Below are 17,849 nucleotides of genomic sequence, written 5' to 3'. Positions count from 1 at the left end.
TTATAATAGTACACAGATACCATTCATTAATGTTTGCTGTACTGAATTTCACTGTTAGGAATATACAGCATTGGCCAGATACAGTGGCTAACACCTGTAATCCCAGCACTTTGGGAGGCCAAGGCGGGAGGATTGCTTGAGCCTAGGAGTTCAAGCCTGGGCAACGTGGCAAAACCCTGTCTCTACAAAAACATACAAAAATTAGCTGGGTGTGGTGGCATGTGCCTGTTGTTCCAGCTACTCAGGAGGCTGAGGTGGGAGGATCATGTGAACCTGGGAGATTAAGACAGTGGTGAGCCATGATTGCACCACTGCACTTCAGCCTGGGCAACAGAGCAAGACCCTGTCTCAAAAAAACGTGGTGGTGGGGGGATATATAACAGTTAATTTATGCATTCTCCTGTTGAAGAGAAATTGTTTTCAAAAATGATTTTTTATTTTGCAATTACAGTGTTAACAGTGGATATTCTTGTTTATGACTCGCTGTGCACATGTTTTAAAGTCTTATTAAGGCGTATTCCTAGAGGTCAAATTGTTGGGTCATAAGATATAGGCATTGTCAAATTTCTAGATATTGCCAAGTCACTACCACAAATCCAAATTGAACTAACTTACACCTCACCTGCACCAATGGTAAATCAGGGTTCTTTACCTATCTTATTTGTGTGCAATGGTATCTTGTTTTAATTTGCATTTTGGGTTTATTTTATGTTGATTGGCCATTTTATTTTGTTTTCTATGATTTATTTATTCAAAAATATTTTCCATGGGTTGTTTGTTTCTTATTTATTTATAGGATTTGTTACTTTTGTTACATAATCTTTGTGGTTTTAGGTACTACAAATATCTTTTTCTGGTTGGTATCATGTCTTTTATTTATGGTGTTTTTGTTATGAAAAAAGATTTGATCTTAATATATTTATATGTATCAATTCCTTTTTTATGGATTTGATATAGCTTAAAGAAATTTTTCCCTACTCCAAGGCTATAAAAATACTTTTCTATTCCATTTTCTAAAAATGTTAAAGGTTTGCTTTTGGGCATTCATATCTTTATTATAAGTGGTTTAACTTTTTGCAATGATGTGAAAGGTCTATGTATTTTTTTCTCACATGGATTGATAATTGTTTTAGCACCGTTTAATAAATAATCAGTCCTTTTCACACTGATCTGTTACACTCATTTGTCATCTGTCAAGTTTCCATATTAGATTTGCTTTGTGACTTTCCTTAGTTCTATTGTTTTATTTGGCTATCACTATGCCAATACCATTGTCTAAATTAAAATAATGCTATAATGCATCTTGTTATAAAGATGATAGGATAAGCAGCCCACCCCAACCCATCCTCCTTCATTTTATTCTTCTTCAAAATTTTCTTGGTGAATCTTAGCCATTTTCTCTTGCATATACACTTTAGAATGGGCTTTTCAAGTTCCAAGAAAAATACTTTTGGTAATTTCCTGGGATTTGTACTTTCTATACATGACCAAAGATAATCTCACCATTTATTTGGGTCTTCTCTAATGTCTTTTATCTATTCTTTTGATTATTGAGTTTACTTTAATTGCTTTATACTCAGTTCATGTGTTTTTCATATCAATTATTGGATATTTGATTAGACTTATTTTGTGACTAATTTTTATAAACAGTTCATGAATGCTTGGAAAAAATGTGGATTCTCTCATTTTGGGGTTTAAAGTTCTATACTCAATTTTAAAATTAAGCTTGTTAGTCATGTTTTTTCAGCTTCTACATCATTACTGCTTCATCTAAAGGTTACTGAGAGATGTGAGTTAAATGTCCTAAAATTATGTGGTTTTATTTCTCCTTATAATTCTGCCCATTTTCATGTAACATTTTTAGTCCACTTAATAGCTACATACAAGTTAATGATTATAAAACATTCCTCTGGTCCTAGGTTGACAGCTATTTTCTCTCAGTTTTTTGAAAATATTATCCTATTATCACTGGACTTCAGTTATTGCTGCTAAGACATTTGCCAAACATCTAATTGTTGTTCCTTTAGAGGAAACATGCCCCTTCTGGTTGCTTTACAGATTTTCTCTCTGTTTTTGGTTTCTACAGTTTGCTACAGTATGTCTAAAAGTGGATTTGGCTTTTGTTAATCCTACTAGGGACTGGCTATGTTTCCTGAATCTAAGATTTTTGGGTTTTTCATGAATTCTGAAAAAATTTGAGCCTTTTTTTCCCTAATATTGGTTCTCCCTTCTCTTTGATCCATTTGCCTGGAATCGCTGTCAGATGTATATTTAGAACCTTCTTATTCTCCCTCCATATTTCTTATCCTGTCTAGTATGTTTCATCTCTCTTTATCTCTCTGTGCTGTATCTTGGGTTATTTTCTCAGATCTTCTGGTTCACTATTCCCTTCTTCATTTAGGTTTAATCTGCCTTTTACCTGTCCATTGAGTTCTTCCTTCTAGCAATTTTAATTTTTCATTTCTAGAACTCACTGATGTTGTTACTGATGTTATTTTCATATATTCCTGGTGCTTCAAAAATTGCCCTGTTCTTTATGTTTTCATTTCCTTCCTTCATGTCTTTAATTGTTTTGAATGTACTTTTTATAGGCTCTGTTCATTACTTCCATTATTTGGAATTCTTATAGCTCTAATTCTTTTTTTTTAATTATAGTTTAAGTTCTAGGGTACATGTGCACAGCGTGCAGGTTTGTTACATATGTATACATGTGCCATGTTGGTGTGCTGCACCCAGTAACTCATCATTTACATTAGGTATATCTCCTAATGCTATCCCTTCACCCTTCCCCCACCCCATGACAGGTCACGGTGTGTGATGTTCCCCTTCCTGTGTCCAAGTGTTCTCATTGTTCAACTTTCACCTATGAGTGAGAACTTGCGGTGTTTGTTTTTTTGTCCTTGTGATAGTTTGCTGAGAATGATTGTTTCCGGCTTCATCCATGTCCCTACAAAGTGTGTGTGTGTGTGTGTGTGTGTGTGTGTGTGTGTGTGTGTGTGTACATGTACATGCATGTAAGAGTTGGCCTTCACTAATAATTAATTCTTCAAGTGTTTGCTAATTTTGGTTTGTGAGTTCATCTTCCAAGAGGCTTAGGTATGATAACTTGGTATAGCCTATTTGAGAATACAACCCTTCCAGACGGGTTTGTCTTGCCATGTGTCCCAGTGGTGTTATAGACCTAGAGCCACTTTGTTTTCTTAACTCACTTATTATGAAAAATTTCAGGCATACACAAGAGCAGATACAATTGTATAATGAACCTCTATATTCTCATCACTCAGCCTCCATAACTATCAACTCATGCTCAATCTTATCTTATCTGTATGCTCCTATATTTCCTTCACACCCACACACTACAGACACTACACAGTGCATGATTTTGCACTAAATCCAAGACTTTTATATCATTTTATTTATAAATATTTTCCTATGTAAGTCAAAAGATGAAAACTAAAAAATAATCAATATGCTAATAATACACCTAACAAGTTAATTTCTTAATAGAATCAAACCACTGTTCAAATATCCATGATTAGCTCATTAATAGTTCTTCCTAGGTTTGCCAAATCAGGATCTCAATAAGATCTGTACACTGCAGTTGATTCATATATTTCTAATGTTTCCTTTACTCAAAAAGTTATCCTTTTTCTCTCTTTTCTAGTCTCTCTCTTTCTCTCTCTCTCTCTCTCTCTCTGTCTCTCTGTCTTTCTCCCCTTACAATTTACTTATTGAAACAGCCAGGTTTTGGGTTATTTTTTCAGGATCACTTTCATGTTACCTTCTCATCTTAATAGGTTCCAGGACTAAGAAAGTAGTAGAAAAACCTCAAACTGCCCCCCTGCATCTGTTGAGACAGAACAATTTTCTGGATGACTTCCAGTGCTAGTGGGCTAATTGTTTTCTCATCTTATAAGTGATGCTACGTTTTATCCAGCGTTTTACAGGGAGAGTTTTCCTATCATTTAGTCCTTAATATTAGCAGAAATAAAACCTCTTGATGCTTTTTAGAAATTTATTTTGGATCACCTTGCAAGTTTCTTAACCTCTCTGAGCTGCAAGTTTCTATAAAATAGAGTAATATTTTTTACTTGATTGCATTGTTTGGGGGAAAATGAGCTAATGTATAAAAAGTAAGTAATACAAAAAAGATACACTTTCTGGGAAGTGGGGATAGCTGAGCAGGGTTTGACGAATAAATGTGAGTGAATTCAAGATGGTTGAAAGAGTAGCACCATTACACTGGGTAGATAAGGAAAGAAAAGCACATTTTAGGTCAAAGGCACAATTCATGTCCTATGACTGTTCAGCCCAGTTTTCATCCATAACCAACTTTATTGCTTCACAGTTCTGTTGGTTGTGCTTATTTTGTCTTTTGAGGATATAACTGCAAGAATTCCCAGCAGTTCCTATCAAATGTGTATCTTAACCCAGATACACAAATTTGTGTTATAATATGAAAACGAGACCCAAACCAAAGTGATTCTACTTGAAGATGTCCGTGGTAAGTCATACACTGGGATAGCTGTCAGATTTCTCTTCTTGGTTTTGTGTAAATTGATGAAACACTCAGCCTTGGGTTCACTGGTATAAAATGATGAGCTATTTGCAATTGTTTCAAGCAAGGTTTTTGGAACTTATGTAGTACTTTGTGTTGGCACACATTTTACAGATCTTCCTAGCTTTCCAGCCTCATTTTGGCAGGAACATCAAAGAAAGCACACTATATCCATAAGATTTGGGGGATTCACACTCCTCTCATCCAGCTGCTGGTCACAAGTTGCAACTCATTTTTATCAGTTTCATTGGGTCGTCTTCTAATACCCTATAAAGCAACATAGGAGATACAAGTGAACATCTGCAAAGCACAATGTGTACTGAGAAACAGGGCAGTCACTTAACGAGCACATTTTTCCTCCCACTCTTTCTGTGCTTGGACAACAGATCTGGCTAAACTACACAGCAATGCAAATTACAATGTAACTTTGGTGGGAAAAATTATATAAAATTCTAGTTTTCAAGTAGTTTCAAACAATGACAAAACGTACCACTTTGAATTAGAAAGGATGTATCTAGCCATACAAAGCACTTCGACTTGGCACGTAAGTATTCCATACTTCTTTACCAACCAATCAGAACTTTTATCACAACATACCAGGTGAATCCACTCTCATTTCTGGCAATTGCATAAGCAAAACTTTCTTAAGAAAATTGCCTATAAATTCTTAGATATTTTGTTTTTACAATGTGTTTTCCAAAGATATCCAAATTTAACAAAGTTGTAGGTGAGGAAGACCTGCTTTTGCATTATACTTTAATTAATTAGCATTTATTTTTGTTTACTTTGAATGTCTTTGCATACTCATATGAAAAATACATACATTTACAATAATTCAGATGTAGACCTGTCAGATATCAACTCCTCAGGTAGAAGGACAGTTAAAATAATAAAGGGGTGTGTGTTAAACATGGCTAAACTTAGGTGTGATTGAGCAAGTGTCTTTTCTCTTTAGATCCTGAAAGGAAATACTTTTCTGTGATAGAATTTCTTGTCTATAATTGACTTTTCACTGAGAAATTTTGACCTGGATTTCTACCAGCCTCTTTTAAAAGTAATCTCACATGTCATCTTTGCAAAGTCAATATTACAAATTGTTTCCCCCAACTCCCCAGAAAGATGTGGAAATGACCAGATGAGGCTCTGTGTCGAAACCCAAACCCCTTGTGGGCAGGCAGAACTTAGTTCTTCCATGAATAGGATTTCTGCACTAGAGCTTTTCATCGGCAACTTTTACTCTAATGGCAAAAAAAAAAAAAAAAAAAAGGTAAAATCAGTGAAGCTCTGGGGTTGGCGATTCCTAAGACAAATGAAAAGGCATTGAAAATCTTGCAGATATATCATAGGCCAAATAAAGTAGTCATTCGCAAAGCTTCCTAGATATAAAAAATTGCTAGCTACAGTTTTGTTCACAGTGAAAAAGAGGCTTCTATTTTGAGCTTGGTTAGATAAAACGAAGAAAAGACATTTTTTTTTTCAAGGTTATAATTAGTGCTCTGAGTTTTAATGCTGGTCCACTAATGTTAGTGTTTAGAGACAGACAGATTGTTACAATGCTCCCCTCCTCTTGGTGGTCAGTTCTGCCGTAAACTCTTCACTTGATATTTGCACCCCTATTATTTTTGGAATTCGCCGTGAATATCTGCACACTAAGTTTGGCTGAAACAATTGTGTTTTCTAAAAAAGTAATATTAACTTGAGGATCTCATATGGCCAGAAAATAGTTTTAATTGAACGGCATTTTTTCCAGAAGTTAAATGATTGTCATTGTAAAACCACAGTAGTGTAATCAGAGAAACATGCAGCTGGGCATGGGACATAGTTCCTAAGATTGGCATTTCCTGGGTGGTAGATTATATGTAGGTTTGTAGCAGAAATAAATAGAGGCAGGAAAAGAAGTTTTATAACTCTTAGGTATTTGCAAACTATGTCAACGTGGTTGGAAAGATTTTTGAAAAGTGGGTCCTTACTATGAAAGCAAAATATCATCCTAGAGATGATGAAATCGAGGCTCCAAGGGTTAACTTGGTCAGTCAGCTGGAAAGTGGTGGAGGTGGGTTTTGAACCATTCCACTAGACCCAGAGCTAACATGCATGCACCACCTTGTTCTCTGTCTTTAGGTATGTGGCCTATCTTGCCATAATACTTTACAGTTCACTTTTGTTGTCCTTTCTCAGGGGCATTCGTATGTTGTCTATGAAACCTGTGAATTCTTAGATACTTATAGTGGATGCATGTTGTTGAAATAACAGAGCCTGCAAGGCTCTCAAACATCTACCTTTTTTTTTAAAAGGGTTCCTGGGCATTACCAATTCATTTTTTAAGGGAGAACATATCACTTTAAGGATTTATTATTTGTATTTTACTAATCACTGTATGTCATGTTTGTTGGGAAAAGAAACTATGATGATAATTGCTATATTCTCCATAGCTCTTCTCAAGAGCTGACAGGTTATATATATACTTATTTATTTGTTTATGGTCTGCCTCTCCACTTTAGCCCCATCAAGGCAGGGATTTTTCTCTCTTCTTTTCACTGTGGTATCTCCAAGCCTCAAAGAGTACCTGGCACATGGTAGTTACACAAGGAATATTTGTTAAATGAGCAGAATGAGATTATTTCTAAGATGTGACTGAGTGCTTATGTTTACATCTGTTATTCATTTTCGGCTTGAACTTAAGCACAGTTTGAGTTCCTGTGAGATGGGGAAAAATACCTACTACAATTCCAGACACATTATTTATGATATTTAAAAGTCAATTACTAACTCTCATTTTCTCCATCTTCTACGTGATAAGACTGAGTCTCAATGACTAAGTCACGGTCCCCCAGCCCGCATGGTCATTTGGACCTCAAAGACTTTGTTTTTCACACTGCCTCAGGATTGGTGCTTCAGCAATTCAGGAGAGGAGCAGATGGTAGAATGTTCTTCAGATCTCTGCAGTTCTTGCTTATAGTGCTGTCAAGATTCCTTCAGGCAGGTGACTGTGCCATGCAGTGGCTAAGAGCCAGGCTCTGCACTCTGACAGCACAGCTATCGATTCTGTGATATACAGTATATTTGCCATGTGAACATGACATTATCATCTCCATTTTACAGATAGGGAAACTGAGGCTAAAAAAATTAAACAGCTTTGTCCAAGATCATTTGGCTAGCAAAGTAATTGAGTCAAGATTCAAACTTTAATGCCCATCTTCTTCCCACTATGTAACCCTGTCTCCTTAATTATGTTTATAGTTCTATACTTGATTTTACAGAACCAAATAAGCAGTTATCATTCATTGAATGAACTGTTACTTGATGTTTCATGCTTTGCACCATTTTCACCTTTCTTGCCTTATCCAGTTAGGGAAAAGAGTACATTTTGTGTTCCTTTATCTTGCTTTTATCTAAAAATATAATGAAAAAGAATTAATAATAATAATAACAAATGTAGGAAGGGGATATCATTCATAATTCTACCATATTGAAGCCCTATATGATTAACACCAAAAATTTTGCCTTTAAAAACATAATACATTGGGGGAAAAAAAGGTAGCTGATTCAGTGCTTCTTACATTATAAAATGGATGAGGGATTTTGGTAAGTGATCAGCAAGGCGGGGGTTGTATAAGCTGCTGTCAGCCGCTCATATTTACACCTGGCATGGACTGGTCAAATGACATTACCCATGGCAATACATTTTCCTGTGCCTCCGTTCCTCTGGGGATTAAACTGTGATTTTCTAAAGGGCGAAGACCATATCTTCTTCTTTATACTCCCAGTCCCTACCACAGTAAAGGTTGAGCTAAATTCAGCTGGAGAGTGATACCTAGATTAGGGTGGCCATTGATAGCAAGATCTCAAAGCTTATGCTGTAACCATTCTTCCTCTATTCCCACAAATCAGGAAATAAGTACTATGATTTCTCCTTGGCACCCTCCCCTGTATCTTTATACAGATTATGTAGGCTGATTGTAGGGATTCCAAGCAATTAGTAATGAGTAATGTGCCAAACTTAGATACAAACCAATCTCACTTGTTAATCAGATACTTCTGTCAAAAGAGGGACCCAGAAAAGGCAGAAATGGGATGGAGGTGCAGGAGCATGCTGGAGCATTTCTGATGGACTTGTAACAGCTGATGGCATGCACCTCTTCCCAGCTTTGCTCAGTGACTTCGTGTTGGTTATCTTGAAATCAGCCATGGTAGAAGTAGTCATACCATGGAAATTAGCAAATGCTACAAATAGCCCTTCTCTAATTGGTTGTTAGACATTTACCATCACACCACTGTAGAGGTGGTGCAATTTTCGAGGTGATTGTTTTGCTTTGGGTTGGAGTGGCTGATGACCTTTAACAGTAGCAGAATGCCACATCACACTCGAAGATTTAGAGATGTTCCTCAAACCACCAGTCAGATACATTGAGGAAACAGGCTCTGCAGTGAGGTCATATTTAAATAGCAGTGAAGACAGAGGTATTTCTCCCCCAATTTGAAGGACTCCTATGATAGCAGAGACTACATTTCTTTATGGGGAAACAAATGGAGCCAACACCTTTGTAACATAATAGTAATACAAACAATTCAAGGGCAATGAATGTATATCTAGCCTTTTACATTTCTAAAAACTCAGTTTTCTCTCCCTTGAAAAATGCATTCTTGAGATGATTAAATGCAAGAATGCATGTCAGGTGTTCAGCACTGGGCTTAACACTCTGTAAATACTCATAAATGGTATACTATTGTTATTATATTATTGTTTATAATAAACAACTCTCTATAGGAAATTCCAGTAGTCAGTGTCACTCTGGACCCCTAACCATTTCGATAAACCCCACCCCAGACATCAGCATTTAGAGCACTGTGCTTACAGCTTAGCCTAGTGGTTCTCAAAAGGGTCGTCCCAGCACTGGCAGCATTAGCATTTCCTGGGAATTTGTTAGAAATGCAAATTCTCAGTCCTTACCCCAGACCTATTGGATCAGAAATTCTGAGGATGAGGCCAGTATTTACCCACCTCTTCAAGTGATTCTGAACCACTCTCTTAGGCTTTGTCTTACCATAAGACACTCTCTTAGGCAGTGGCAATGAGAATCCAGTAAAAATGTTTAAGTCAGGCTAAAATATTCTCTCCAGTCTTTCTGAAATCTTGATTGGATAAGCAGCCTTTAATAGATCCGTGTGAAATGTTCTGTTGCATGCCATTTAATTTTCTGGTCTATTATGTGTAAACAATCCTCCTAAGACTATCCTCAATTAACAGACTGTAATATATTTATCATTTGTTGGAAATGAATTCTAATAGTTTACCTTAATGTTTATTAAATAGGTGACAATCCATGGAAATTCTCTTAAGAAATATTCGGAGAAACATTTACAGTTCTGCTACTTCTGTTGTTGACCAATTGATTTTGTAAACATGAGATGAGAGTTCATCTTGTTACTATATTGATTGGATTAAAGCACTTTAAATACAAAGGTGAAAGTTGATTAACTAACAGAAATAGAGTCCCATTGCAGGTACACAATGAAACGGGGGTAAGGAAGGAGAAGAAAAACATTGAAAGGCATTTGACAGGGAAAGGTTGTATTCCCCAGATAACCCTGTCAAGCAGCTCGGTTGACAACAAAAAGAAGAAAACAAATAAATTGGAGGTTGTGTGAATGCCACAAGACCAGAATATAAATACATACGACATGGAGAGAGTAAATATCAATAATTCTCATTCTCGCAAAATGTTTTAGGGTGGTACCTTCCAGCTATGACAAAATCAAAAGGAAAAAAAAAAAAACAAGCAGGTAAATCTCCGAGACACTGGTCCAGTATCTACCTTTTATTCATAGTACAAACCCTCAAAAGACACCACCGCAGGTGTAATAGGCCAAATAACAAAGACAAAGACAATGTGTGACAAGACTCAGGACTCGCACATCTACAAAAATGGATTTAACATTCAGAGACCATTTCAGCCCTGTCTAACTTTCTAGCTCACAAGAGAAAATGCAGACTTCACTCTGCATGGACAAAAAGGATATCTTCAGGCAGAATGTGGAATTTAGGACTTCAGTTTTCTCTTCACGCTAAACCAATTGTAGAAACACACATCCGAAAATAAGTTAAAGTCATGATTACTGTCTTTCTTTTTTCCATTAAAAATCACTTTAAGTTTTTCTTATCAACTTAATTATTTGCACGCACATTGACTAAATCTCAACAAGCTTTTAAATGCTAGTTGCCCTTTGCCCTCTCAGCACTAGCCTTCCCAGTGCCACACATGTGCCATTTGGCTTTGTGCTCTGTGACACCGCCATCTGGGTGTCTGGTCCAACAAGCGCCTTCTTGAAATCCTTACATAACTGCCTTCTTCCTGTGCCGTGGGCTTCACCTCACCATATCTAATGGGAGCTCTGGCCTGGACTCTAGGAATGTCGTTCCAGATAGGCCTGGCGGGTCTCACTGCCCACTAACATGGGCTCCCCCTTCCTTGCTGGGAAGCCAGAATGCCGTGTCTTCCTGGCACGTACACATCCTGCCAGCTCAGGAAACAAAACCCTTAGTCTAGCGTGAGAAATCTGGTTTTCTCTCCATGGCCAGAAAACCTTTAGTTCAGTATCAGTAAAGCCTACCCTTCTAAAACATGCTTACACTGAACATCAATAAACTCTCTGATAAAGAAGTCTTGTTATAACATGCAAAGCTGTAGGTAAAAAAAATGAAAGTCCCCTCTCACCTTAGACCATATCAAGCCCTATCAGAAGGCCAAGAAATTAAAATGTGTTCAATACATTTAAGCTTTATAGCAAATACCCTGTACAAGAACCTAAATTGAAGCTTTCAAAAATCTAAAAGGACAAATCTAAAAGGACAATCCATTTCGTAATTTTTAGATATGACATGACATAGAACTACAATTATAAGAAATATACCTGAGATGCTTTCTGTTCAAAAAATTCAAAGATTCTTCATAACTGGGTAACTAACTGGACCCTTTTCTGTTTTCAGACTCTCTCTGGATGGGCCACTGTTTCCTGTGGTGTCAATTGCTTCACATATGGTGATGACTAACAAATCCTTGTCTCCAGCCCAGGTCTCATTCCTGAGCTCTAAGCCCATATGGCTGCACTTTGTGTCCATGTGGGATCATCATTCCCACTCCCATTCTGCCCCTCCTTTTCTATCTTATCTCATTAAATGTCCACAGCACCCACCTGGCAGCACCTTCCTGACCTCTCCCTCTCCTCAGCTGTTACATCTTTACCTTAATCAGTCTTTAGAACCTGTGGATTCAGTTTTTTTACTGTCATTCAAACACACCCACTCCCTATCACTACTTCTACCTGAGCTCAGACACTCATCATTTCTCAGGTGAAGAATGGCCTGTAGGTGGTCTTCTCTTCCCAAGAATTGCCCCCATCCAATCCATTCTTCATAGCCAGAAGGACCATTCTAAAAGGCAAAGTCAGTCACGCCCTTCTGCTGCTGAAAATGTCCTAGTTGAAATCAAAGTCCTTTGTGATCTACTTCCTGTCCATTGCTGCAAATACGTCTTTTGCCTTTTATTTTTTTCTCTGCACCGGACCTAGAGGAATCCTCAAATGTTTACTCTGCCTTTCTTCGTGCCTTTGCACCTCTATTACTCTCTGCACAGAATACCTTTCCTCACACTCTCCTAGCCACTTTCTGCATATCCTCAAAACTCATCTTTCTCCAGGAAGTCTCCCCAAGTTTCCATCAGGGTAGTTATTCCTTCTGGTTATTCCTATAGCAGATGTAGTCCTAGTACTTTTACAATAGCCCAACTGCATTATCCTCTCTTTTCTCACTGGACTGGGAGATCCTTAGATGCTGGTTAGTCCTTGGTGTTAGGGCCTGTTTTTCCATCTCTCATTTCCCAGGATCATACAATAACACAGGGCCTGCTTATTGTATGTCCTCCATAAAATTCTGTGACTTGAATAAGTGAAATGCTCTAGAATGAGGTCATGTGTTCCTATGCAACTTCTTTCTGGATACCAGGGTAAATGAAGGCTACAAAGAAGGAGCTACTGCTGAAATCAGAAATTTTGTTCAAGTAGAGGCACTGAATCAGATTTTTAAGGTGCTAGTTAGGCCTTATTACTGGAGTGTGTCTCTTATGAAGACAAAGAGGAAAGTCTTGGCGATTGCCAACTTCAGCTGGTAGTCTCTAGGGAAGAAGGCAGTTATGTGGGAGAGCCTGACCCTTTGCACCTGCAGACAGAAACTCACAGGCATGTGTCTAGGGATATAAGCAGGATTACAACCCTCAATCTGGTGTGTCACCAATAAACAAAAAGTAGGTCTTTCTTTGATTGTTTCAAGTTTTGTAAATTCTTAATGTGAGAATAAATAGTAAACCCCTACAGTTCTTATCAAACTTATCCTTCAATTTAGTATTTTTTACAAATAAACTTTACAAAAGAGCTTCATCCTGACTTGAAAATGCCATGTTAGGGGCTACACGAATAACTTCAGTATCTTTACTTTTGTATCTGCAAGTCTTCTGCTGAAAAGCTGCCTCCCTGGGTCCTATCTGTTTTGTTTTCTCTCCAGATCTCTTCAGTCCATGCCATGCTCACATGTTTTAATGCTGTGTCTCTCCACTGCAAATATTATATCCTGCTATTAAACCTAGCAACCATTTCCATTCAATGATGGAAAACCCTGGAAACAGTCTGCAGTAAGAGAAGGCTTGGCTTTTGACTTCATGGTCCAATAGAAATCTGAACAACCTACAACTTGGCAATGGATGAGGGCATAGGTAGCTTATTGATTGTGTAATCAAAGGGAGAAGAGGATAGAAGTTTTACCTGAAAATGCCATGTTGGCTTTGCAAATGATTTCTCCACCCTAACAGAGACTGCCTATGGTTTGAAGCTGACCCCGGGGTAGGAAGTATGAGTATGTGCAAACCAGTTGTTTAATGACTTGCTAGGTGACTCTCAGCCACTCTTTCAACATCTGTCTCTAGGATAATTGTGCTTATCAGGAAATGCAATTCTGTTGCTTATATTTTCTATTTTAAAAGTGTGGAAATTTATCAATGTTTTAAGCTTTCCAAAATTCAATGTGAATAGATATGCTTTGATTAGAAACTCTAAATCCTGGTTCTAAAAAGTCTAGTTCATGAAAAAGAAAATGCAGTTTAATGAACAGATGGAGTATATTTTCCCTCAAAGCTGCCGTTTCTCTGGCCAACCTTCTTTCAGTAGGCACGTCCACCGTCTTTTTGTCACTGATGCTCCAAAGCGTGGAGGTCACTTCCGGTTTCTCCCTCTCCAGGTCCTCCCATCAGTTATGCAATAGCCAAGATGTATAGATTTAGCTTTTACTGTGCCTGTCATCTCCATCTCTTTTTCTGAATTTGCGTGCTACTATCTGAGCTCTGGCTCACCTGATATGTTGATCTTGCTCAGGTTAGTAAAATAATACCCTGATGTTCTCACTGCCGACCCACCCAACATCACTGCTAATTTTCCTGAAATGTGTCTCTCAAATCATGTCATTCTCTTCTCAGAAATTTTCAAGGGAGTGCCACTACGTACTAAATCAATCCTGTGTCCCCAGAATTTCATCCTACCCTTTGTGCTCTATATTTTTTTTTTGTTTTTTTTTTGAGATGGAGTTTCACTCTTGTTGCCCAGACTGGTGTGCAATGGTAGAGTCTCAGCTCACTGCAATTTCTGCTTCCCAGGTTCAAGCAATTCTTCTGCCTCAGTCTCCCGAGTACCTGGGATTACAGGTGTGCACCACCACGCCCGGCTAATTTTTGTATTTTCAGTAGAGACAGGGTTTCACCATGTTGGCCAGGCTGGTCTCAAACTCCTGACCTCAGGTGATCCACCCGCCTCAGCCTCCCAAAGTGCTGGGATGACAGGCGTGAGGCACCGCACCCAACCTATATGTCGTTATTTTAAACTATGGGTGTGCATTTGCTGTTCTTTCAACACATTCTCTGTGCGGCTCTTCCTCTGTGCTATTGCTTATGGTGCTGCTTTATCCCAAGCTACCTGATTTGAATCCTGGTTCCAAAGAAAAGGCTTTGTGCCTTTTCTTTCTCACTTACAATATGAGGATCATAGTATCACCTACCTTATAGGATTTTGTGGCAATTACAGGAGGGCATACAATATAAAGCAATTACAGGAGGAATATAATACAAAGCCCTTAGAAGAGCCCCAGCATGTAGTAAATATTCAGCTAATGTTAGTAATCATGTTTCATTTCTTTCAAGGACCATTTCAAATCCATGTCTTAATGGAAGCCTTTTATATCGCCCAACTCAATGTAATTTCTTCCTCTTTTTGTACTTCTTTGAAAAATATTTAATGTGAAATGTCCTACCTTAGAATATGGTGTGCATTTATTTTGGCTTTCACTGGATTGTAAACTGATGAACACTGAGTAAACTTTATTCCTCATCACATACTCTGAAGGATTTTGTATAGTACCTGGCATATCAAAAGAACTTAGTAAATGCTGGCTAAGTGGAAATCAATTGATTTTACTAATTTTAAAGTGGTTTTCCAACAGTTGAAAGAAAAACACAGTACATAAAGATAAGTAAATGAAATGAACAGCTTTATAACATGGATGTGACTGGGGCAAGACGCTGAGACTGATGTCATTTGAACGCACAACGTGCCCTGATAACATCCTTTCTTCTGTGTTCTCCATTGCAGGTCTGCTTAGTGGCCTATCTTGGCTTGTTTATGCTTTGTGTCTCATATCAGGTTGACGAACGGACATGTATTCAATTTTCTATGAAAGTAAGTTGTGATTGTTCTTTCTCTTTTATCATCACATAGAAAGAAACCCAAGTACAAAATAAGGGAGTGCCTTCTGAAGGGGTTGCATATCTGATTAGTCTAGAAATTGCATTTTTAGGCACGCCAAAAAATGTTTTAAGAGGGCATTGATCCAGACCTCAAAGGTAATGCTGATTTTGTTTTTTAAGTCTTAATTTCCATGAACTGGGTTGGCCTGGAGGATATGAAGTCTGTCCTTCAATGCCCTTAAAAGGAATATTGAAAATTCATCAGTTCAACAAAACACTTGGCCAGAAAAAAGTGTCTCTTTCAGTGCCCACTTCCATATCTCGGGGGTTATTTGGGATATTTTAATAATGAAGCAGTCTAAGTGTATTTCCTCTTGTAGGTGGGATCACTGGGACAGAAAAAGTACATTGGGTGCATCCAAATGCTCTGTGCCAAGACTCTCAGGGCAAAGTGGGGGACGGGCGATGGGATATGCGTGGTTTGGCAAGCAAGTGTGTCTTTCATTTGTGTGTATCTTTTTTCTGTTAGGGACAGTGCATTTGGCTGGAGCCAATTCAAGTACACAGCACTTTCACTGCACAACAGAATCTACCCCAAAGGGAAGCAAAGACATTCGCTTTCAGAGTATGAGGACATAGACACAGAACTTAGCAATCAGAGCTAGTAGAAAGCAAATTCCTACATTTTCTCTCAACCACTGTAGCAAAGAATACAAAGCTTTCTTTAATCTTTTTTTTTTTTTAATTTTGTCCACTGACTTGTTTTTTCTTCTACAAGAAAACGTATAAAAACTGGATTTTTTTGTTCACTACAATAAGAAAACATCAGACATAAAAGTAAGTGAATGACATTATTTGGAAGTGACTAAGGTGAAAAAAATAAGATGTGTTGGAAGATTCCAGTATAATTGAAGCTGTTGACATAAAAAAGCAATGGGATGATACCTTTTAAAATCATGCTATAAAAAGTAATAGAATACAAAAGCTTACATTATAATAACTAATTTTTAAAAGCTGATTACACAAAATATATGACATTATCTTACAGAAAAAATAAAAGCTCTTAATGAGCATAGAAAATACAATTATCTATCAGTGGTGGGATTGTATGTGCATTTTTCAGTTTTTCTCTAATTTTGAAATGTTCTCCAATAGTTGTAACTTTTCTAGGTAAAAAATTAATAGATACTACTTTTTTAAATGATGAAGTTAGAATTTTGGTGGATATGCCTTCATTTGGAAATTATACTTTTCTGTCTGAGGACTTTCCTTGAAAGAAGGCCAGATAGCGTAGACATCAGTCTATGTTTACTATTTTTTTGTAGAGGTTTGACTAAACAGCAAGGCTTGGTGATTTAAAAAAATAAAAAAAAAAAAAATGAAGCCAGAAAGCTTAGTAAGAAATGGCCTGTTAAATTACAAGAACTTCATCCAGTGGCTGAAGAACACCTCAAACTAGGTTTTTATTAGTTTATGTGAAATGCCTTCATTTTCCCCTGAGATGATCCCAGAAAACAGCAGAGGCAAAAGCATCAGCTTGAGAGAGGCCCCAATACCATCTCAACATCTGCACCTTAGTAAAAATAGGGAGTAAGAGAAAAAAAAATAGAAAAAAAAAATCACTGCCAATGTCAGCCAGGTTGAGGATTCCCCACTAGGAAGATCTATTAGCTGCCTCTTTTTTCCACCCGTGACAGGCATTGACAAATACTGAGGCACTTTTCTCTTCTCCTGAACATGACCTTTCTTGATGCTTGCTGCTAGCTCTCTAAGGTTGCATGCTACATTATCTTCAGTTTGAAAGTGAGCTTCAGCCCATCTCCAGATTTTCCAATGACAACAGGGGACAGCTGACTTCCCTTATGCTTCTCACACTACTGTGGGGACGGAGGCATAACATGCATCTTCATAGGGCGTTTCTCATCAGCATAGCCGCGTTTTGGTGCCCCCATCTCTGGACCCTGGCCTAAGCTTTGTTTGAGGATTTATTTCCTCCTGTTGAGTGCACAGATAGCCAGGACAAGCAAACAGGCCATGATGACAGTCTCATTGTAGTCAGCACGTGTGCACACACACGCACCCTCCCTTTCTCTTACAGACAATAGTCACGGGCTCTTTTTTTTTTTTTTTTTTTTTCTCAAGCTGAGACAGTCCTCTAGGGGGTCGGGAATTGGGGGTGGGGTCCTTTCGCAGGCCCTCGATGCCACCAGCGCTTTCCTTCTTCCTCCCTGGGCTCTGCCTCTGGTCTTGGCTGGGCATCGGCCGCAGGTCACGCTTCCTGTCTTTCCCAGTGGCCTGACTTTCTCAGGGCTCCCCTGGAGGTTCCGAAACGTGTCGGGGGCATGTGCCTGCGGAAACATTCCGGGGCACGTTCCCTCCTGTCCACATCCAGGAGGCCCTGAGCTGCTGCGGCAGCCTCCTCCCAAGCGGCGCGCTGCAGAGGGGCCCTTCCCGTTCAGGCCACCGGGGAAGGTAATTAAATTGGAGCAGAAACACCCTCCTCCCGAGGT

The 17,849-nt window shown here is 38.3% G+C and overlaps 1 protein-coding gene and 1 long non-coding RNA gene across 5 annotated transcripts in view; one reads left to right on the top strand and one right to left on the bottom strand.

Moving 5' to 3' along the window:
- The window catches only part of LOC105492151 (sarcospan), a 112,943-nt gene that overhangs the window by 87,011 nt on the left and 8,083 nt on the right, over positions 1 to 17,849 (top strand). For all 4 annotated transcript variants that reach the window (XM_011759128.2, XM_011759126.2, XM_011759127.2 and 1 more), the window contains exon 2: positions 15,245 to 15,331. In XM_011759128.2, the coding sequence (XP_011757430.1) occupies positions 15,275 to 15,331 (57 nt within the window). In that variant the 5' untranslated portion in view covers positions 15,245 to 15,274. The remainder of the gene's footprint in view (positions 1 to 15,244; positions 15,332 to 17,849) is intronic.
- The window catches only part of LOC105492150 (uncharacterized), a 114,841-nt gene continuing 101,293 nt past the window's right edge, over positions 4,302 to 17,849 (bottom strand). The window contains exon 4 of the long non-coding RNA XR_011609279.1: positions 4,302 to 4,825. This is a non-coding gene — a long non-coding RNA (uncharacterized lncRNA). The remainder of the gene's footprint in view (positions 4,826 to 17,849) is intronic.

Source organism: Macaca nemestrina, chromosome 10 (genome assembly GCF_043159975.1).
Source record: "Macaca nemestrina isolate mMacNem1 chromosome 10, mMacNem.hap1, whole genome shotgun sequence".
NCBI classification, from domain to species: Eukaryota; Metazoa; Chordata; class Mammalia; order Primates; family Cercopithecidae; genus Macaca; species Macaca nemestrina.
This window is presented reverse-complemented; position numbering and strand designations above follow the sequence as displayed.